The sequence below is a fragment of the Oryctolagus cuniculus genome, chromosome 16 (assembly GCF_964237555.1).
Source record: "Oryctolagus cuniculus chromosome 16, mOryCun1.1, whole genome shotgun sequence".
Taxonomy (NCBI): Eukaryota; Metazoa; Chordata; class Mammalia; order Lagomorpha; family Leporidae; genus Oryctolagus; species Oryctolagus cuniculus.
The window spans coordinates 47412769-47436341 of record NC_091447.1 but is presented as its reverse complement, the minus strand read 5'-3'; the positions used below and the strand labels follow the sequence as shown (position 1 = coordinate 47436341).

Below are 23573 nucleotides of genomic sequence, written 5' to 3'. Positions count from 1 at the left end.
GCACTTGTGTCCACGCGTACTCAGGAGGGCGAGGCGCCCTGAGGATTCCAGTCCGGGGACCGGTGCAGTCTGGCGCTCGGTGAGGATGAATTCCCGCCGCGCGCACGGCGCGTCCGACACTGCCCCGGGCCACACAGGCCTCCCCGCCCACCCGCCCGCCGCGCGCGCTCCTCTGCCCGCTCCTCCGTCGCGTCCGTCCGCCGGCGGCCGAGGGCCTCGCGCTCTCGAGGCCGCGGCGCGCACGAGCGGCACGCGGAGCCAGGACTACATTTCCCGGCGGGCGCCCCTGGCCGTGTGTGCGCGCGCGCTCGGGGGCCGGGAGCGCCGTGCGCTCGCCGCTCGCTCGCTCGCTCCCCGCCTTGCGCTCGTCGCCCGTCTGGGCCGGAGCCAGGCGATGAGGTGGGAGGCGCCAGAAGCCACTTAGCTACCGCCACCCGCCCAATGCTGCAGTCGCTGGCTTACAATGCAGCACTAAGGCAGCGGCGCGGCGCAGGCTGCAGCGCGGCCAGGGGCAGCCGACCCGGGCGGGCGGCCTCGGCGCCCCGGGCGTGAGCAGCGGCGCGCGTCGGGCGAGGCGGGCTGGCGGCAGCACCATGCGGGCGGCGGCGGTGCCCTTCTTGCTGCTCTGCGCCCTGGGGACCTGCCCCGTGGCGCGCTGCGGCCGGGCAGGTAAGTTCGCCACTCGCCCCAGGCTCCGGGGCATCTTCGTGGAGTCCCCCGGGCGCGTTTCGAAGGGAGCATCCCCATTGCCCAAGTGCGCGGGGAGATGATGGTGATGGTGATGATGATTTTAAATTGGGAATGGTGACGAGAAGTGGAGCAAAAAATAAAAAAATAAATAAATGTGTGGGGGTGCGCGGATGCTTCGGCAGCCTTCGGTCAAATGTGGGTTTTTCTTGTGAAGAGGAGGCGTGGGAAGGGTGGGAAAGGGCTGCTCTGCTCTGGGCCCCGAGCCTGGATGCTGGTCCAAGGCTCCGGGCTGGGGTCCCCGGGCGAGGAGGGGGCGCTGGGGTTCTCGCGGTGGGGAGGGGAGACCGGGACCGCGGGATGTTGCAGTGCGGGCCGGGGTCAGGATTTTCGCCTTTTCTCCCTGCCCACCCGTTCCTGCGTGCAGGGGACGCCTCGCTGGCGGGGCTGGAGAGGAGGAAGGAAAACCGCTTCCTGGAGCGCCAGAGCACCGTGCCCCTGCGCCTCGTCTACCGCGCGGGCGGCGGGGACGAAACTCGCCACGACGAGCTGGACACGCGGGTGCGGGGCCACCCCGGCGGCCGGCAGGTGAGCGGCGCGGCGCGGGGCGGGGCGGTCCTCGCGCGGCCGCGCGACCCCGCGTGTGCTCTCCGTTGCCCTGGAGACGCGGTGCCTCGGGTGAAGGGAGCGGGCCCGGCGCTCCCGGGGCGAGAGGAAGCGAAAAGGGGAACCCGGGAGGCGCGCGGAGAACCGCAGGCCGAGGGCTTCGGGGCAGGGGGACGAGCGCAGGAGCAGGGACCCGGTGCCTGCTGTGGAGCCAAAGCCGTGCGTGGGAGGGGCGAGGAGGAGGAGGAGGAGCAGGGCAGAGTTTGCATCATCATTCTTGCTTGAACCCTCAAAGAGAAGACTTTGTAAGTGGTTTAGCCCAAGATTGGTGCTGCAGAAAAAATTGGAGGAAAAAAAAAATAAGGCTAGAGACACTGCAGGGAAACCCAGACTCTCCGAACCTTCGCAACTTCAGGGTTCTCAGCGGGCCCAGATTGCGGACGCCAGGGATGTGCCGGCCACCTCTGCCTCTCCAGAACAGGGCTGCTCTCTCCCGGCTCTCCTCTTGGTGTCGTTGGGGCTGTGTTTATGGAGCGTTGATCAGTTGTGTTTGGAAAACTCTGTCGTTGCACCTGGATGTGGTTCAGTTTCACTCACGCACAGATATTCCTGGCAGTTATTTTGAATTTACTGGCTCATTTCAGGAAGCCTTTTGGGGGGGGGTTCTATAAGCATTTTGTGTGTGTGTGTGTGTGTGTGTGTGTTTATACGCATCGACCTGAAGGGCCGTGCACCTACTCAGGTGTAACCTATTAAGACAGAACTTGTTCGTGTAGTTGTTAACTTCAGTGAAGCAAAGACAAGCTGAGCAATTTCACAAGTGTACATATATTCCACCAAATTAAGTTTATAATGATGATGTGCTAGTTTATGAATTTATAAATGTGTGTGTAAAATATGATTTAAGGGACACTGTAATATACACCAAAGTTAGATTACTAAGGAGAACATTTAATATACCACGCCTTCAATGAAAGATTTTATTATTTGAACTAATGTTTGGTAAATGCCTCTTTTCCTTTTCCATTTTGATTTGTTTCCATGTGAAAATTGAACAGTCAGAGGGACACAGTTTCCCTGTCTGACTTTTCATCTGCGTAGGGGGAATATTCTCATACCCTTTTGCGACCTTTGATCATAAAATACTTGAAGCACATAAAAAATAGAATAATGTAAGAAACAAAAATATAACAGCAATTAGCAGCTCATGACCAAGCTTGCCTTATCTATACCCTTACTTATTTTCTTCCCCTTCCTGGATTATTCTCAAGCAACTCATATCCTTTTTTTTTTTAAAATTTTTTAATTTATTTTTTTATTTTTTGACAGGCAGAGTGGACAGTGAGAGAGAGAGACAGAGAGAAAGGTCTTCCTTTGCCGTTGGTTCACCCTCCAATGGCCGCCGCGGCCGGCGCGCTGCGGCCGGCGCACCGCGCTGATCCGATGGCAGGAGCCAGGAGCCAGGTGCTTTTCCTGGTCTCCCATGGGGTGCAGGGCCCAAGCACCTGGGCCATCCTCCACTGCACTCCCTGGCCACAGCAGAGGGCTGGCCTGGAAGAGGGGCAACCAGGACAGAATCCGGCACCCCGACCGGGACTAGAACCCGGTGTGCCGGCGCCGCTAGGTGGAGGATTAGCCTAGTGAGCCGCGGCGCCAGCCCATATCCTTTTATTCATTAAAAATTTCAATGGGGTAAGGGTTCTTTTGAAAATGTGACCATGTTATATTTTTGAAATTTAAGAATTTTCAAGTCTTTTCAAACTTCCAATTGCCTTACAAGTAATGTGTGTGTGTGTGTGTGTGTGTGTGTGTGTTATTTGTATATATGTGCATTAGCAGGAAGTTTTATTGGAAGCAGAGGATCTGGGACTTGAATCTGAAATAGGATGCAGGTATCTCAAGCAGCATCTTAACTGCTCTTCCAAATGCCCACTCCTGTTGTTTTAGTTTTAAATCTTTTAATTTATAGTTTCCAGCACTTATTTATGTTTTTATCCCTGCAGTTTACTCACTGAAGCCATGACTTTTTTCTCCTGTAGTTTCCCAAGTCTGGGTTTTGCTGATACAGGCAGTGTTTTAAGCAAGGGAAAGGAAGGGAAGGAGAGAAGGGAGGAGAGATACAGAAAAGAAAGCCTCCAGCTGGGGTGTGCGCCGGTGCCCTCTGCCCGTCTCTGTGCTGGTGAAAGACCACTGCCTTCGGGAGATGAGCCAGTCCACCGTTTCCCCCCACCTTAGGGACTTCCGCTTCTGCAGTTTTTTGGTTGACAGGCCTCTCCACTTGGGGCAAAAGGTACCTTGGTCCCATGGAGCTTCTGTCTCCTATGGAACCTCACAGTTAAGGTGGCTTTTGGTGAGGTGAAATGGATTAGTAGGGTTTAGATAGACAGCATGAATAGATTATTTATATGAGAAGCGGTGGGAGAGGAGTGGAGAGACAGACAGACAGACACACCTCCCATCTGCTAGATCACCCCACAAAGGGCCTGTAATGCCTGAAACTGAGCCAGGTCCAATGCCAGGAGCTGGGAGCTCAGTCCGGGTCTCCTTGGTTGGTGGCAGGAATGCAGTTACTTGAACCATCACCTGCTCTCTGCCAGGAATTGAACACAGGCACTCTGAAGTGGGACATGGGCTCCTTATCTGCTGGGCTGAATGCTCTCTCTCGTGAAGGAATCATTCAATCAAGTCAGAAGTCAAAGTAATGGCACAGTCCTGTCACCAGAGTCGTCATTCCAGGAAATTATCTCAGTGCCTGCAAGTGCTGAGGTGTGCGCTTGTGCATCTCAGTGTCTGCACCACCCGGGGAGCCCCTGTCCTTTGCCCTGCTCTTAAAAATAACCTACATCTGGAAGTCACTGATGGCTAGCACTGAATTCGGCAGTTAGAGTTGTAAAGTCCTAGTTAACTTAGGCCAACTTTTCATACAGTTAGGAAACTGAATTTTCTTGCACTTTTTTTTTTTAAAGATTTATTTTATTTATTTGGAAGAGTTACAGAGAGAGGTTGAGACAGAGAGAGAGGTCTTCCATTTGCTGTTCGCTGCTCAGATGGCCGCAACGGCTGGAGCTGCGCCGGTCTGGAGCCAGGAGCCAGGAGCTTGCGCTTTTGACATTGACAGTTTCCCTGAGCTCTGTCATTGAACCAGAGAACCTCAGTTGCTTTTCTATGGCTTTTGTTATTTCTTTGGTAATCAAATAGGTACAACTTAGGGCATCTTATGCACCCATAGATACTTTTAGTAGCTCCTTTTCCATTTCAGGGATAAAGTCAAGCTGACTTCTTGTGACTTCATTAAGCTTGTATGTTCATTTGTTTATTTAAAAGGATTTATTTACTTGAGCTCCTACTGTGTACTAATTTTAAGGTTCTAGGGATTAAAGAGAAAAGAAATAGCTGTAGCCTTCCAGCAGCCCACAGTTGAGTGCGAGATAAATGAGTGAATAAGCAGTTATACTTTGCCCTTCTCTGTGCTTTTCTGCGGGTAATAGGCCCAGTCCTTAACCCAGAGGAGTGGTTGGGTGTGCTTTCTGAGGGAGGTGCTGTGTTTGCAGAGTGTTAGCAATTTGCTACATGAAGGGAAGAGGGTGGGTATATCCTACAAAGGGGACAGCAAGTGCACCGGCCCCTGGGAGTCAGGTTGTGTCTTTGTTAATTGCGGGTAGTGAAGGTTCAAGGGAGCAGTGAGACAAACAGGCCAGCAGGCGGTAGGAGCAGAACCACCTTCCTAACTCTGTGTTGGAGGTGATAGAAATGTTTCAATCTGGTCAGATTTGTGTTCTTGTGGGACAGTCCTGGTTTTTAGAAATGAGTAGTTTTAATTTCAAAGAATGAGTGAATGTAATTGTTCACTTTAATTCACTGGTAAATGCCAGTTTTTAATATAATTAAGCTTCAAAAGGCCTCAGTTACTGAATATACTGAATACACCGCACCGTAAGTGAGTTAATATTTATAAAACACATAGAGAAATGGTATGCGTATAGTAAGTGCTCTGTGAATCTGCTAAATAACATTACCTCCCTCAGGCTGCTTGAGTAGTATTTAGAAATTATGTGACATCACTCAAATGTAAAATTGTGCTGTAATAACCAGAGATTTAAACACTTTTCCAGAAATAATTTACAAATTACTCAAATTTACATAATTAAGTGGAATCCCATAGAAGAGAAGAGATCTTTCAGGTCATCTAACCTAATTCAAGAATTACTTCCACCTGGAGAACTCACGCCCTTGACCAAGGGTAGGGGACTCAGTAGTGCATTAGTTAATGTTTCAGAAAGCTCTCAAGAACTATGATGGTGTGAAACACCTTAATGTTATCTTAATGTGCCCTTGTTTCCATTTTCATCCCTAATTAGGAACTTATATTTTGGAAGCAATTTTTGCTTTTGTTCTATTTAAATGCTGACAGTTTGACTGATGTGAAATAGTAATTCTGTTGATATGAGTCCATGTTCTAGTGCATGGTTGGTTATATGACTGCATACTTTATTTTTTTTAAAAGATTTATTTTTATTTATTTGAAAGAGTTACAGAGAGAGATAGAGACACAGAGAGAGATCTTCCACCTGCTGGTTCACTCCCCAGATAGCGGCAATGGCCAGAGCTGATCCGAAGCTAGGAGCTTCCTTCGGGTCTCCCATGTGGGTGCAGGGGTCCAAGGACTTGGGCCATCTTCTCTTGCTATCCCAGGCCATAGCAGAGAGCTGGATAGGAAGAGGAGCAGCTGGGACTAGAACCAGCACCCACATGGGATGCTGGCACTTCAGGCCAGGGCTTTTTTATTTTTTAAAAAGGATTTATTTATTTTATTTGAAAGTCAGAGTTATACAGAGAGTGAAGAGGCAGAGAGAGAGAGAGGTTTTCCATCTGATGGTTTACTCCCCCATTGGCCTCAAGGGTTGGAGCTGCGTTGATCCGAAGCCAGGAGCCAGGAGCCTCTTCTGGGTCTCCCACGTGGGTGCAGAGGCCCAAGGACTTGGGCCATCCTCTACAGCTTTCCCAGGCCATTTAAAAAGAACTGGCTTCCTTTATGGATAAGATATGAATCTTATCAGAGTTTGGTATTGATAATCATGTAATTGTTCTTTTTTAAATGAAGCACCTTAGTGATTAGTTCTTTGTCCAGTTGGGCATCACAGATTTACAATAGCATGAAAGAGAGGTCATTTGCTGGTTTATTTTGTTGTGTGGTCACCTCCTAAATTGTCAATGGTTTGTTTTTTATCCAAAGATTTTATTTCTTTATGAGTAGCAGAATGGCTTCTTATCAGGTATCTTTTGATGCCAAGGGATAGTTGGGTTACTTTTTTCTTTTATCTCTTTCCTTTGAAAGTGTTGTAGTTGCTTATGTAGTCAGTCCGTGCCAAGGACATACTCATAGCTGTACAGTTTATTTTTGTTTTAATATCCAGTAATGAGGGGCTGGTGCTGCGGTGCAGAGCCTTCAGCTGCTGTTGCAGAGCCAGCATCCCACTTGGGCTCCAGTTCAAGTCCTGGCTGCTCCACTTCCAATCCAGTGCCCTGTTAATGCATCTGGGAAAGCAAAGGAAGATGGCCCAAGTGCTGGAGCCCCTGCTACCCACATGGGAGACCCAAAAGATGTACTTGGCCCCTGGCTTCATCCTGTCCCAGCCTTGGCTGTTGCAGCCATGTATGGCTGTTATGAACCAGTGAATGGAAGAATGTCCCCCCCCCCTTTCAAATAAACAAATTAAAAAATTTACAAAAATACATATCTAGTAATGACTGGGGCAGGTGCAAGATGGCAGCAGTGGGTGTGCTCCATTGTTGTGAAGATGGTCACACACCGTTCCTACACGTGGCAGAGCTGAACTTAAAATTGTGCTGTTTCACTTGGGAGCTGAGTCAGCTTGCCAGTCAGTAGCCTGCAGTACTGATTCCCTGGCAGAAAAGCACTCCTAGGATTACAGCTTTGGAGATACTTTGCAAGGATAGCACAAATGTTGTTTTTAAAGGTGCACTTGTTAAACTTAGTAGCTTGCTATTGATAAAGTTTTGCTACCAAACAGTGCTCTATTCTGCCACAAATAGAAGGAAGCTATTTTGCCATGTGCTTTTATTCTCCTACTAGTGTTCTTCTCTTACAATGAAATAGTTAAAAAGAAATTAAAATTCAAAATCGTGGGAGTTTCCTTAAATCTACTCTCAAATTTACATAACCAAGTAGATTCACAGTCTTAGAGAGAAGCTCTAGGTCATCAAAACTAATTCAAGAATTTTTCTATTTTTATTCTATGAGAGCAAACAAAACAGAAATACAGGTATAATTTTGTGTATATTTGCAGATATCTTTGAAATTTTACCTAAAGATTTTACTGTGCACAAGAGGAACTAATATTTCCTTATTTTTTTACAGCTGCATATGGCAAACCGTGACTCTAACAGCTTATAAATTGATAAAAATTGTTCCTAGTTTTATTTGCTTTCTTGTGTTTCAAAGAAAGCCAAGTGTTCTGCCATCATTGTTAACGGTCATAGCCCTCCTAGAAACATAAGGAGAAGAACTTGCTTTTTCTTCCAGCCCAAACCTTTGCAGTCACCATGGCTCTGGTGGGCTAAGATAGGGCCATGTTTATTGTTAAGTCTCACGGTTAAGCCGCAAAGGGAAAGAAGATGCCGACAGAAGTGGGGAGGGAGGAGGAGCAGAAGAAAAGGAGGAGACTGAGGGAAACAGTGCAAGGAAAAAGGAAAAGATGAAGAAAAGAGAAAAATGCTTAAAGTAGTGTCACCATATATTGTACACTAAACATTTATAGTGCACATTTATAACATATGTCAACTTACATGGTCAGCTTTTACATGCTGATTAGTCTTGTGTATGCTTTCTATACATTAACTCATTCCCTCCTCACAAAAGTCATCGATGATGGATAATGCCATCATCTGTAAAATCACAGAGCTGATAGGTCGCTGAGAGGGGATTCAAATTCAGTCAGTTTTGCCTGACTGCACTGCCTGTGTGCATATCCACTACACAAACTTGCAATGGTAGGGGACCGCCAACACTTCTTTAGAAGGCATTCAAAACGTTTGGATATATTTGAACTGGGGTCAAAGATTTTTTACACTTATCCCATTGGAACTATATATTTCTTACAGTGCTTGAAAAAATATGTGTATTTTTAAAGTTGTATAATAGTGAAAGTTGTTGTTACAAAACACAGCAAGGTCATTTGATTTTTACCATCTTGAAAATGAATGTGGAATATATAAAGACATTTGGCATTTAAAAGGTGGAAACTACTTTCGAAGGCCATCTGTTCTGTTTGTGGGTAGGTACATTGATTTTTACACTCTTTCCATTGTAAAGCAAAGATTTTAGTATTCAGCAGTTAACACTAAAATTATATATGCTCTCTTCTGGTTAAAGTTTGGGAAACAGAAACATTAAGTGCTAAATAGGGATTTATAGTCACAGATACTTCTCCAAAAGAAAAGTGGAAAATATATTTGTGATTTCACAGAGCTGGTAGCATCAGAGTCCAAAATGTGAAATCATTCAAATAAAAGAGATAAGTAATTAGGACCAGTATTGTGGTAGAGTGGGTAAGGCTGCCAGCTGTGATGCCCATATGGGCGCCAGTTTGAGTCCTGAATGCTCTGTTTCCTATCCAGCCCCGTGCTAGTGGCATGGGAATGCAGTGGAAGATGGTCCAAGTGTTTTGGACCCCTACACCCATGTGGGAGACCTCGATGAAGCTCCTGGCTCCTGTCTTTGGATCAGCCGAGCTCCAGCCATTGAGATCATTTGGGGAGTGAACCAGTGGATGGAAGACTTTCTTTCTCTCTCTCTCTCTCTCTCTCTCTCTCTCTGCCTCTGCCTATCTTTAACTCTTTCAAGTAAACAAATAAAATCTTAAAAAAAAGAGAGAGAGAGAGAGAGATGTAATTAATAATAACCCAGGGCGGCGCCGTGGCTCACTTGGCTAATCCTGCATTTGTGGCGCCGGCACCCCGGGTTCTAGTCCCGGTTGGGGCGCCAGGTACTGGTCCTGTTTGCTCCTCTTCCAGTCCAGCTCTCTGCTGTGGCCTGGGAGGGCAGTGGAGGATGGCTCAGCTGCTTGGGTCACCTGCACGGGAGACCAGGAAGAAGTACTTGGTTCCTGGCTTCGGATCGGCGCAGCGCCGGCCGTAGTGGCCATTAGGGGAGTGAACCAACGGAAAGAAGACCTTTCTCTCTGTTTTTCTCTCTCACTGTCTATAACTCTCTCTCTATCTCTCTCTCTCTCACTGTCTAACTCTGCCTGGCCAAAAAAAAAATAATAATAATAATAAAAAAACAAATAACCCAAAGTGATAGCTTCTGTGAACACTGTAGTTGAATGTTTTTCCTTTGGTAATAAGAGCACAAGAAAGCAAACAGTGAAGGAAGGAGTTGAAAAGAGAAATTAATATTTGTTGAGCATTACCATATCTTAGCCACTGGGATGAGTGATTTACATCTATTATCTCTCCTTATTACGTGGATACTATTATTATATACTTTATTTTTTGACAGGCAGAGTTAGACAGTGAGAAAGAGAGAGAGAGACAGAGAGAAAGGTCTTCCTTCCTTTGGTTCACTCCCATAATGGCTGCTACAGCCGGCGCTGCGCCAATCCGAAGCCAGGAGCCAGGTGCTTCCTCCTGGTCTCCCATGCGGGTGCAGGGCACAAGCACTTGGGCCATCCTCCACTGCCCTCCCCAGCCACAGCAGAGAGCTGGACTGGAAGAGGAGCAACCGGGACTAGAACCCGGGGTGCTGGCGCTGCAGTCGTCTAGTGAGCTGTGGCGCCAGCCTATTATATACTTAAATCATCTCTAGATTACATATAATACTTAGTGAAATGTAAATGCTATGTAGTTAGTTGTTATACTGTGTTGATTCAGGAATAATGACAGAAACAAAATATCTGTACAGAGAACTGGTGTTTAGCTTGGCAGTTAAGACACCTGTATCCGCCCTAGGGGAGCCTGGGTTTGGTTTCTAGCTCTGGCTCCTGTCTCCAGCCTTTGGCCAACACAGACCTTGGGAGGCAGCAGATAATGAGGTCCCTGCCATCCAGATGCAAGACTTCAGTTGAGTTCCTGGTTGCTGGTTCCTGGTTCTGGCCCAAGGTCCCAACCTGGCTGTTGAGAAAATTTGGGGAATGAACTGGTGAATAGGAGCTCCCTTTGTCTGCCTCTCTTTGTCTCTATATCTCTGTTGCTCTGCTCCTCAATGAAAAAAGAAAAAAAAGAAAACAAGAAAAATTTGTAAATAATTTATAAGTTTTTTTCCTTCGAATATTTTCCATCCATGGTTAGTTGAATGTGTAGATGCAGCATCTGTGGTCGTGGTAGGCTGACTACCCATTTTACAGAAAACAGAGGCTGACAGAAGCTTATCACCCTGCCCCGGGTCATACAGCAAATAAGTGGAAGAATTTGGAAAGCATTCTCAGAAAAGATGTTAGCTATCAACAGCAATAATCTTTTTTTTTTTTTGCCACTTAGTTAACCTGTGATTTCCCATTCATCTCTGTGTTGAAACATAGCTAGCTAACATTATTTCTTTTAAAAAACTCTTGGTCCTGCCAAGTCTCCTCCTTGGTTAACTTGCAATTATTTTAACATAATTAAAAAATAGAGGTCAACATGCTGTATTTTAAAACATAAAAATATTTCATATAAAAAAAGATTTTAGACTTCTGTCTGTCCTTTACCTCTAATTTCATCATCAGAGTCTCTTTTAAGATAGAAATCTGCTTTGTTTTCCCTGAGACAGACTATTATATGTAACTTGATTTTGAAAATAAAATTTAAAATGCTGTACCATTATCCAGAAGTATTTCAGTTCTGACTGGAAAGAGAAGGATTAAAGAATGTAATCATCTTCCTTGTCCTGCCGAATCTGTTATTTGGGAGAAATTTTCAGAATCCCACATTTCAGCAAGCAAGGGTGTATAAACATTTTTCTTCTCCTTTTTAAAAATTGATTTTTTTTTTGTACAAGGGGAGTTAGCACTTAGCAGTAGTTGCTCTTTTGTTGCATTTTTTGGTCCCAAGTAAAGATCATTAGATGAAACTCTTTGGAGATGAGAAATCAATGATGCTTTATGCAGATGGGCCTCCAGAGCTCCCATTTTGCTATTGGTTTAAAAATTTTCTGCCTGAAGCAGAACTCCTGGTTGGCAGTTTTGTTAGATCGTTTATTCCACTTGGCGCTGCCTCGTGGCTGTCGCCTTGACCTCCAGTTGGTCAGTTTCTATTCTGATGCCCCTCTACCCCCTCAGTTTGCCATTCCAGTAGACTTGTTTAGAGATACTGCCTGCATGCCCTTTGTTAATGAGGTTAAGCTGTTAGGGTTGGGTTGCTATGGCAGTTTGCTACTCTTGGTCATTGTTGAAGTTTCTGTCTCAGTGGCTTCTCTTTCTTTGATTAAATAGCATGATACTGCAGAAGGAGCTGCTGTTTGATAACTTGGTTCTGTGGAGGTCCTTAAATCCCCCAGTGGGATTCTAATGCCTGTGGAATGGTCTGTTAGGGAACGCGGCTGCAGATCCTCCGCAGACATAGGCAGCAGTCAAGGTCACGCAGAAGCTGCTGCTGTTAATCTATATAGGCTACAGAAGAAGCAAGGCAGACAGCTGGCTGCGAGCGATGTAGGATCACCAGGATTTCGGCAGGAGCAGGCTGTGGGTGAAAGGGTAGTAGAAGGTGAGACTTGGGAAACTGGAGATCTATTATCGAGAAAAAAAAATACTAGGTCTGCCGTGCTGGGTCAGTCCAGTGACCTCTGGTTGCAAGCAGAGGGAGCTTCCTGGGGTCTGAGGCATTTGAAAAGTTCTCATCTCAGCCGTCTAGGTTTTAGTCATTGGCTCTGCTCTTGATCTCTGGGTCTTGGGTCTTGAAAGAGAACCTTGTGTTATTTGTTTGCTTTTAAGCCAACCTTGCCCTGATGCACTTTGGGATTTTTTTTAAATCTCCTCGTGAGCTTCAAGTGTTTGGTTCACAGGGAGAACAGCTCCTTCATCGCCTCTCCCTCCTGCCTCTTCTCACCTCCCTCCTCTTCCTCTTCCCCATTCTGCGTGGTTGCTCTTCTAACAGCCTGTAGTCTAAGGGGAGAGGGTCCTCTCCCCAGTGTCTAGTTGAGATTCCAGACAGTGTGCTGCTCCTGGGTCAGGAGGTGTGGCCTAGCCACAGGTGGATTTCCTGTTGTATGCAAGAGTTTTTGATTCTTTACAAGCCACACTGAGTTTGTACAAAATGAGAAACAGCTGTATTCTTTTTTTAAAAAAATGTTATTTATTTGAGATACAGAGATGCAGACAGAGAGAGGGAGAGACAGAGAGAGAGGTCTTCTATCCACTGGTTCACTCCCCAAATGACCTCAACAGCTGAAGCTGGGCTGATCCAAAGCCAGGAGCTTCTTCTGTGTCTCCCACGTGGGTGCAGGGGCCTAAGCACTTGGGCCATCTCCCACTGCTTTCCCAGGCCACAGCAGAGAGCTGGATTGAAAGAGGAGCAGCCAGGATGTGAACCAGTACTCACATGGGATACCAGAACTGTAGGCAGAGGCTTAGTCTACTTTGCCACAGCAGTGGTCCCCAGCCTCATTCTGAATGGTGTATAGTGTTCATTAAGTCAGTGTATGCTGAGTGAAAGAACAGACTTTGTCAGTTGGGGTTTGGAGAATTTGCTCTGTTCAGATGGATCTTTTTTGGTGTCAGTCTTTGTTTACTACAGGGAATGAGTTATTTTCAAGATGCTTGGTGTTACCTGTATCCCAACAGTAGTTAGGAATACTCTGATGTGCCTTCCAGAAAAGCTTCAAGTAGCATTGGGAATTTTTTTTAAAAAATGCATTTACAAATTTGCAGTTATTCTGAGTAATTAAGTTACTGTTTTTAGGAAGGGTTTTTCTTGATTTTGATGGAAACTTAAACATCACTGAAGATGATGAAAACTTTGATTCAGGCCTACAAAATTGTTCTGACAGTTTGACAATTTACAGCTAGTTGAGTTGCAAATAGTACCTGGCTTTTTCCTCCCTAACGTTTCCTCATGAAAGCACATTTTAATGTGGACAGATACTGGCTGGTAAGAAGGTAGGAGAAATTCAAGCTGTGTTCATTGCTGTCTGTAAAGCTGAAGCCATTTCTGTCTGAGTAACGAGAGGTGGAACTACTCCAAATCACAACGTATAGCAAGTTTTTAAAATTAACTTCCAGGTCCTATGGGGTAAAAAGAAAGGAGAGGGTGTTGGTGCAGAAATACTAGGAATTAGCATTCAATTTGATTTCTGAGATAGGTTTAGCATCATATTCTTATACCTCTTAATGATCTTGCATACACAGTGTTCTCTCACAGTTAATGATGGGAAAGTACTAATAATTTATAGTTTAACTGATTTAACGTGAAATCTGAGGTCAGTGATTCATAAATTGTTTAAATGTTCTGACTATGAAATCTTGAAGTTTGCAGTTGTAGGATTAGGGGTAAAAATTATTTTCATTTAATTGCACAGAAAAGCACGTGTTGAAAGCTTGGACCGTCATCTTCAATGTTGTTTCTTCCCAGCCTTGTCGCTGAATGAAATTATTGATGCCGTGACTTATAAAGGACTGTGTTCTGTTCTTAAGCTCCCACTCCCCTGTTGTGACATTAGCGTTCCCCTGGTTAATTCTTTTCTTTTCTCCTCGTCTCTCTCTCCTTCTCTGTTAGTCCGTGTTCTGCCACTTTCCTAGAGCCTCTTTGCATTTGTCAGTTTCCTGGTGACATAGCTTCTCAGTAGCTGTGGCCCTTGGCTTATTCTGTATTTTTCCCCTACTCTGTTTCTGTCAAGTGTCTCTTTTTCTGTTAACAACTGAAGTAAAAAAGAAAGCTCCAGGGCCGGCACTGCGGCTCACTAGGCTAATCCTCCGCCTAGCGGCGCCGGCACACCGGGTTCTAGTCCCGGTTGGGGCGCCCGATTCTGTCCCGGTTGTCCCTCTTCCAGGCCAGCTCTCTGCTGTGGCCAGGGAGTGCAGTGGAGGATGGCCCAGGTGCTTGGGCCCTGCACCCCATGGGAGACCAGGAGAAGCACCTGGCTCCTGGCTCCTGCCATCGGATCAGCGCGGTGCGCCGGCCGCAGCGGCCATTGGAGGGTGATCCAACAGCAAAGGAAGACCTTTCTCTCTGTCTCTCTCTCGCACTGTCCACTCTGCCTGTCAAAAAATTAAAAAAAAAAAAAAAAAGAAAGAAAGCTCCCGAAGTTTTCTACATCCAGTGTTGGGAACTGCTCCTGTTGCACATTGTAGGACTCGATTTTTTTGTTTTTTTTATTTTTTTATTTTGGGATTTGATAAAAGTGTTATCGTTCGGCAAACCTTCTGCCTTTAAATCTCTGTTCTTTTCCTGTTTGTTTCGTTCATCGCCCCCCTCCCCCCGCTGAGCTTGTGGCTTCTCAGTCTTCAGCAGTGTTACCTTGATTCAGAATGATGGTCTGTGGCTCCATGGCAACGGGATTCCTAGTTAGTGCACAGGAAGACGAGGCACTGTCACAGGTATATTGAAAGTAAAACTCGCCCCATGTGTGCGATGTAAAACCCGTGTGCTGTGTGTGTGTAAGCAGCAGGGTTGGGCACTGACAGTGGGTGTTCCTAGAAGATGTCCCCGTGAGATAGACTGTCTTGGGTTCAAATCTGGTCCTTCATTTTAATCATTTGTTTGCTAGGAAGTGCTGTGTCAGACCACCATTGGTGCTCTGTGAATGCTTATGGTCTGTTTTTGTTTCATTTTTTTTTTTTTTCGCCTCAGAGAGCTAGAAAAATAGTTTAGTGACCAGTTACGTGGCTGATTGTGTACTCCCGAGGTTCTTCCACCAGTGGCGGCATTCTCTCCTCTGGATTGTTCAGCTCCTTGGTCGGATGGTGTAGAGGAGCGTGAGTGTCTTTCACGTTGATGTCTGTCTCTGGACTCACTCTTCCTCTCCCCTCCACACATTCCTGCTGGCCCGCTGGAGCCTTCTTGTACACCTCATGCCCAGGTTCTCTGAGACTCCCCTCTGAGCAAGCCCCTGGCCTGGGAAGGCTGTCCCTCGTGCTTCAGATCCCCGGCAGGGCAGGGCAGGGCAGGGTTTGCTGGAAAGGCAGGGCCACGATAAGAAGAGAATGCAAGAGACATGGCAGGAACTTGAACTTGGACGATGATTGGCATCCTGCTATTCCACCACATACAGCCCTCTCTCTGTCTCCTGGCCACTTTAATCACTGTGACAAAAGCATTCATGTCAGTTTATAGCCCCGACTCGCCTAACAAGAACGAATCCAAGCTACTTAACCTTTGTGTGTGACTTTGTTCACCAGACTCTGTCCTCTGCTGCCTGGAGCTGCGTTCTCTTTAAGACAGTGCTGTACGTCTCCCTGGAGAGTGACACACACTGTTTCTGATGGATTTGTATTCATACGACGTGTTCAGCCAAGGATGTCCGTGGATGTTTATTCTTAGGGCTTGATTTTCTTTTTAACTGTGATTTTGAACTAAGGACAATCTCTTTTTTTTTTCTTTCTTCCTCCATAAGTAATCCAGATACTTTCTTATCTAATGCTTTAATTTTTTTCTAATTTTTACCTTCCTACCTTATATGGATGTACACATCAATATAAAATATCTGTACTATTTAATATGGATTTTCTAAATTTAGTGTAACATTTATAATAAACCCATAAGTTATTTATTAATTAATAAGGTTATTTCTATTATTCATAATGTTAATGAATGATATATCAATATAAAATTTTTACATTATTTTATATTTTTTCAAAAGCTGTAGGGAATGGATGTTACCCATTTGTGAAATACTCTGTGAAATTTCCATGCCTCTAAAAGTTCTGCACATGCTGGTTTAAATCAGAAAAACACCTATAGAGAAGTCACTTTAGTATAAGTAATTTCAAGCATCTATGCCTTAATGTGAGTGAAAGATTCGAAAGTAGTTTTAAGATTGGAAGAGAAAGTGAGAGCTTGTGGTGGTCAGGGGGCTTTACTTCAAAAGGGGCAGTAGTTGTCCCATGGGAATTAATTCCAACTGTTTCATAGCTTCAGCTCACCTAGTGTAGTCGCAGGCACAAACTAATTCATACTTTACTTATGCATATATATATATATATTTCTAGATATATTTTTATTTATTTGAAAGACAGAGTTACAGAGAGAGGTAGAGATAGAGAGAGAGGTCTCCTGTCTGCTGTTTCACTCCCCAAATGGCCGCAATGGTGAGAACTGAGCTGATTCGAAGCTAGGAGGCAGGAGTTTCTACCAGGTCTCCCACAGGAGTGCAGGGGCCCAAGGACCTGGGCCATCTTCTACTGCTTTCCCAGGCCACAGCAGAGAGCTGGATCAGAAGTGGAGCATCCGGGACTCGAACTGGCACCTATATGAGATGCTGGCATTGCAGGTGTTGGCTTTAACCCACTGTGCCACAGTGCCAGCCCCACCTATGTATATTTTTAAAGCAGCTTTATTGAGATAATTGCTAACCATAGAATTTCACCCATTTGAAAACAGTGCAAGAATTGGATTCTTTTGGACATATTTCTAGAGTTGAACAACTATCACCATGATCAACTCTAAAGCCTTTTCATCTCTTCGGGAGGAGCTCCCCCAACACTAGCCGAGCCTTAGACCCCGCAGCTCTACCTTCTATCTCTGTAGCCCTACCTGCTCGGAACAGCTTTCACGCACATGGACTCATTCCCTCTCTGGTCCTCTATGACTGGGGCCTTTCACTTAACATGTTCTCAAGTCTCGTCCATGATGCAGCATGTATCAGTACTCCATTCCTTTTTATTGCTGAATAATATTCCATTATTTATCCATTCGTATTGACAGGCACTGGGGTTGATTCCCACCCATTGTTTGGTCATTAGGAATGATGCCAACTGTGAACATTTGTGCAGATGTATGTGTACATGTGAAAACACACTCCACAGATAAAAATGAGTGTGTCTCGAAGCAGCCCTTCCTCTTGTCACAAGCAGTAATATGCTTTTTAATCCAGCTCGATTCTATTTCATTCTCTAAAAAACCCTGGCCATGGTGCAGTAGAATCGTTCCTCAGGTGTTCCTGGTGCATGTTGTCTCTCTCCTCCTTTATAGTCCTCTTCCACCAATCCCAACTCTGCTACCCACACGCCGAGTACGCTGCTCTCCTCCAATCAGGAGCAGGATCAGCTCCTGCAGGTCATCACTCAAATTGGCGAGAAGCAGCTGCGTAGAAGCTGTTTACTCCTCTCCCAGCGCCATATTGTGGGAGAGCAGATGCATAGAATAAGTCTTAATTCCAGTAACAGTCTAGTCCGAGTTGCTCCCCACAGAACGCAATATTATTATGTTCTTAGAATTGTACCTACAGCGGGTCAGCGCCGTGGCTCACTTGGTTAATCCTCCACCTGCGGTCCCATATGGGTGCTGTTTCTAGTCCTGGTTGCTCCTCTTCCAGTCCAGCTCTCTGCTGTGGCCCGGGAGGGCAGTGGAGGATGGCCCAGGTGCTTGGGCCTCTGCACCTGCCTGGGAGACCAGGAGGAAGCACCTGGCTCCTGGCTTTGGATTGGCGCAGTGCCGGCCGTGGTGGCCATTTGGGGAGTGAACCAACAGAAGGAGGACCTTTCTTTGTGTGTCTCTCTCTCACTGTCTATAAATCTACCTGTCAGATAAAAAAATAAAGAATTGTACCTACAGGGGCTGGTGCTGTGGCACTGTCTGCAGTGCCGGCATCCCATATGGGTGCTGGTTTGAGTCCCGGCTGCTCCACTTCTGATCCAGCTCTCTGCTACGGCCTGGGAAAGTAGGAGAAGATGGCCCAGGTCCTTGGGCCCCTGCACCCATGTGGGAGATCTGAAAGAAATTCCTGACTCCTGGCTTTGGATCAGCGCAGCTCCAGCTATTGTGGCCATTTAGGGAGTGAACCAGCAGATGGGGACCTGTTTCTCTTGTCTCTGTCTCTCTGTAACTCTACCTTTCAAATAAATACATTTAAAAAATCTTTAAAAAAATTGTATCTATGAAGTGCATCGAATCTGTTCAAAACTAATTAAAATTAAAACAACCAAATTAAATAAAAATAAAAATTGATAATATAGGGTTTTCTAAAAAGACATTTAAAACATTAGTTACTTATTTGTTGGAAAGGTGGAGAGACATAAGCAGACCAATAGAGTGAGCTCCCTCCTGCTGGTTCACTCCCTAGATTCTTGCAAAAGCTGAGACTGGGCTGGGCCCATTCTGAGAACCAGGAAGTCAACCAGGTGTCTTCCGTGGGATCCAACTACTTGAACCATCACCACTGCATCCCACAGTCTGTATTAGCAAGAAGCTGGAGTCAGGGTCTGGAGCAGAGTATCAAACCCAGGCACTCTGAGTGGGAGGTAACTCTTAGGCTAAATACTCGCCCCTAGTATAGCTTTTAGTAAAACTGTCAGTCTTTTCTCCATTCATTGTTTTTTCCATTTCTGTTTGGGCTGTCTACTTTTTATCATTTCCTTGTTTGTTTACAACTATAAACCAGTGTGACATCTGATTCTCTTATTCAGCTTATTATTAACGTGACTCTTAGCCCAGCCTTGGATATAGCCTTCAGCTCTTGCATTTCTCTCCATGGATTCCCATATTTAATAAATATTTTAACACTTAATCAACCAACCATGTGTTCTTGAATTTCCAACATTATTCAACAGTCTTTCCAAAATCTGTTATTCCCAAGTAAATTGTTTGTGTTATTTCTCTCTCTCAGGAAATAATTAGGTTAGAAGAAGTCCGTATGCTTGTATTTTAGCATCATATGTTCACTGTAGAAATGTGCTCAATAAGAAAAAGAGCACCAAGCACAGACAGTACTGTTGCTGCTGGTGGTAGAGGTGTGTGTGTGTTTGTGGGATCTCGTCTCCATAAGGTTGTGTCAGTTGGAGTCCAGCCTTCTCACTTGATGAGAAGTACAGCTGTACGTTTCTCTGCACCTTCTGGCCCTGTGCGGTGGCGTATTTCAGTTCTGTCTGAGCTGTTAATCGTGCCTTTTATAGCGCCTGTTCTCTGCAGTGTGTTTTCCTCAGAACCAGAGAGTCTTGGTTTCTCTTTTTTTGTCATCCTATCTTTGAATCAAGAGGGAACCAAGGGGATTGGCTAATATTTAATAGACTTTGACTCCTGTTCCTTTTCTTATGAAGTTTAAATTTGCCAGCTCTACAATTAAAGTGTTTCCATTTTTTTTAATATATTTTAAATTAAGGCTCAACAACTATTTGGGCAACATTAATACAGTGCATATGTGTGTGTGTGTGTAGTTATATCCTATTTTATCTGTGTATTGATATCTTTTTAATTCATTCCACAAATATTTATTGAGGGCATATTATATGGCAAGTACCATTTTGGGTCCTTGGAATATAACAGTGAATCAAAACAAAACCCAAAATTCTGTCTTCTGAGGCTTATGTTCCAGCAGGTAGAGAAACCATAATAACTGATTAGTTATAGAGCATATTTGAAGGTGTTAAGTACTATGGCAAAGAAAAAATTAAGCATGGTAATGGGGATTGAGCTACAGCAGACAGCATAGATTGTAATTTTGTTTCTGTTCAAGAGGTTATTTTCCAAATGCTTACAATGACCAGGACTGGGCCAGAGCTGAAACCAGGAGCCAGGGGCTCAATACCATTCTCCTACCTGGGTTTCAGAACCCAATCATTTGAACCATCTTCCCCTACCTCTAGAATTAGATTGGCAAGGAGTTGTAATGGGGAGCTGGAGCTGCCTTCCAATCCTAGGTAATTCAATATATGTAGAAGTCTAACTAAGTCACCTCAAGCCTGCCCCTAGAAGGTAATTTGTTTTAAAAATATTTATTTATTTGAGAGACAGAGTTACAGAGAGAGAGAGAGAGAGAGAGAGAGAGAGAGACAACAGAACAGAGAGAGAAGCCTTCCATCTGCTGGTTCACTCCCCAAATGGCTCCAAAGCTCAGAGCTGAGCCGATCAGATCCAAAGCCAGGAGCCGTGCTGATCTGGAGCTTCCAGGTCTCCCTCATGGGTGTAGGGGCCCAAGCACTTGGGCCAACTTCTACAGGCCATAGTAGAGAACTGGATCAGAGGAAGAGCAACTGGGACTCGAGCAGGTGCCCATACAGGATGCCGGTACTGCAGGAGGAGGCTTAACCTACCACACCATCCAGCACTGCAGCTCACTTGGCTAATCCTCCACCCATGGCGCCGGCACCCCGGGTTCTTGTCCCGGTTGGGGCGCCGGATTCTGTCCCGGTTGCTTCTCTTCCAGTTCAGCTCTGCTGTGGCCTGGGAGTGCAGTGGAGGATGGCCCAGGTCCTTGGGAGGAAGAAGACCAGAAGGAAGCACCTGGCTCCTGGCTTCGGATCAGCACAGTGCGCTGGCCGTAGCAGCCACTTGGGGGGTGAACCAACGGAAAAAGGAAGACCTTTCTTCTCTCTGTCTCTGTCTCTCTCTCAAAAACAAAACAAAAACCTACCAGTCCCTAGAAGGTAGTTTGTTATGAGATGGTACATCAGGCCTCAGAGAAGGTGACATTAAGAAGATTCTAGAAAGAAGTGAGGAACCATGCAGGTATCTGAGGAAGAAAGAAAAAGCAGTGCAGTAATCCTAAGGCCAGAGACTGTGTCTGTCTAGTGAGACTCACACGATGAGCATGGCACGAAGACTGGTCATGGGAGGTCTTATTGGGGGAATTATTGCTGGCAACATCTTCTTCTTTTTTAAAGGTTTATTTTGTTTATTTGAAAGGCAGAGTTACAGAGTGATGGAGGAAGGGAGGGAGAGGGAGAGGGAGAGAGAGAGGGAGAGGAAGAGGGAGAGGGAGAGATTTTCCATCCACTGGTTCGTTCACCAAATGGGCACAACGGCCAGAGCTGAGCTAGGCTGTAGGCAGGAGCCAGGAGCTTCTGGGTCTCCCACGTGGGTGCAGGGGCGCAAGCTCTTGGGTCATCTGCCACTGTTTCCCAGACCATCAGCAGGGAGCTGGATCAGAAGTGGCGCAGTCAGGATTGAACTGGCGCCCATATGGGATGCCAGCTTCGCAGGCAGCAGCGTCACCCACTACACCGCTGCCCCCTCTGGTGGCAGTTTCGGTTTCATCCTGCTGTTCTAAGCATTGGGTTATCTGAACCAAGGGAGGTTTTCACTGTGCTATCTGAACGTAATCCCTCCCTCCTTCCAGCAATCCTATAATATAATGCTTGTGGATTATTCTTCATAAGCCAGTGTCTCTTGCGTGAACTTATGTGTTCTTCTGTTTTATGTTTAGTATATCCATCATTATGGGTTACTCTTTTTGTGGGATGTTTTATCCTGTGTGGAAGGGAGGTATTTTTAGTGCTAATCTGCCATGAGGTTTACCAGGTAGCAAATACTTGTACTGTGCCTACCAGATGAGAGGCAGACTTCTGAATCATCATTGAACCTGTCCCATTTCACTAAGGCAGGAAATAGGTTTAAATTGCATTAAGACAGAGTTTTGTTAGCTGTTTAAGAGGGCAAATAAGATGATTCAGCACTGAAACAGAGCATGAAGAGGGGGTTAAGGAATTGTCTCAAGAACTTACAAAATAGGCTCCGCAGTGGTTTCTCCAAATGTTTTTTTCAACTTTTATTTAATAAATATAAATTTGCAAAGTACAACTTTTGAATTACAGCGGCTTTTCCCCCCATAACCTCCTTCCCACCTGCAACCATCCCATCTCCCACTCCCTCTCCCATCCCATTCTTCATCAAGATTCATTTTCAATTATCTTTATATACAGAAGATCAACTTAGTATATGCTAAGTAAAGATTTCAATCGACTGCACCCACACAGACACACAAAGTATAGAGTACTGTTCGAGTACTAGTTTTACTGGGAATTTGCATAGTACAACACATAAAGGACAGAGGCCCTGAGTGGCTGTGTTTCCTCACAGGCAGGAATGAATCGCGTAACTCTCCGAGGTCCCCTATCACTGTCTGTTCCACTCTTGTCCCTCTGTCTTTGTAGATCATATGTGCCCCAAGTCATGGAGACAAATAACTTCCAGACTTGCTGCTTGAATAAATTAGCATGGACCAGAGTTTTTGAGGGAGACTCCGTGGAATGTATATACTAATAGGGGTTGTAGTGCTTACAGATTCCAGAGAACCAGGAAACCAGTAGGGTCGTTTAACTGTATGAGAGCAACCTGTAATATGTTATAGATCTGAGAGCAGCTTCCAATTTTTGGCTAATTACTATTTGGCAAATCACTTACGTTCACATTATTGTCAGGTTGGTTTGAATTCCCACACATACTTTGTTCCAAGCGTGGTGCCAAGTGTCAGGGGTACAGAGGAGTGGAAGGTGGCGTGATTTCAAGCATGGACCTCAGAGAGGAATTGTCATCTGGAAGTGACAGAAGGAGCACGAGCTTTCTGGTTGTTCAGTGCAACATGAAGTTCTGTTCCCTTGTTTGGACTTTATCCGCGTGACAGAATAACAAACCCAGCGTTTGTGGAGCTAGATTTGTCTGTTCGCTGTACCTGTATTTAGTCTTGACAGCAGTGATCAGAGGTCCCATTTAGTAAATAGAGAGACCAAGGCACAAAGAACTTAATTTAACTTGTCCAAGACCATTCAGTATATGGAGGCGGGGTGCTAGAACTTGAACACGGTAAACTCCAGAATCTGGAGTTGTAGTCATTATCCCCTGCCGCTTTCCTAAAGAAGCAGTTCACAGTTTTGCAGGAGACGGGAAACTATTTTGGACAAAATGTGTGGCACTGGATTAGATTTCGACGTGTCTCTCTAGGTAACAGCAGTCTGTGGGCAGGGACCGTGTCTCCCTCAGGGCCTCCCGCGATTCTCCCGGAGTCCTGTGCACGCAGGAGGGGTGCCGGCCTTGGTGGTGGGGGTGGATACAGCCAGTCCTGTGGGGATGTCCAGAGCAGGGCCAAGGGGGCCGGCTCAGGGGATGTGCATCTGGAGAGCATTTCCGTTAGGGGTCCTTGCCAGGAGGCGGCTTCCAAGCAACCCAGTGGGCCAAGTTCCGAGCTGCTACCTACACACTTTTTGGAAGTGAATACATTCTCCTGGGAGATCACTTAATAAAATTAAATGAAAAGTGACCTCTCTGTGTTACTTTCAAAACACTCATTTGCCTCAGAGCAATAACAAGTTTTAAGAGAAAAAAAAAACCAACCAAACAAAACTAACATAAAACGTGGAAAGGGTGAATGTTCCCAGCTTTTTTCTTTGTGAAGACAATGAGGCTGTCTCGTGGGAATC

At 45.6% G+C, this 23573-nt stretch overlaps 1 protein-coding gene across 21 annotated transcripts in view; it reads left to right on the top strand.

Annotated features, from left to right (window-relative positions):
• The first annotated feature begins 345 nt into the window (after nucleotides 1-345).
• Nucleotides 346-23573, top strand: part of ADAM22 (ADAM metallopeptidase domain 22) — a 245839-nt gene continuing 222611 nt past the window's right edge. For 9 of the 21 annotated variants that reach the window (XM_070059842.1, XM_070059843.1, XM_070059840.1 and 6 more), the window contains exons 1-2: nucleotides 347-669; nucleotides 1115-1275. In XM_070059842.1, coding sequence (XP_069915943.1) covers nucleotides 594-669; nucleotides 1115-1275 — 237 coding nt within the window. In that variant the 5' untranslated portion in view covers nucleotides 347-593. Of the gene's footprint in view, nucleotides 670-1114; nucleotides 1276-23573 lie in introns of all 21 variants that reach the window. The other 12 variants (XM_070059849.1, XM_070059850.1, XM_070059847.1 and 9 more) reach the window with 3 other exon arrangements.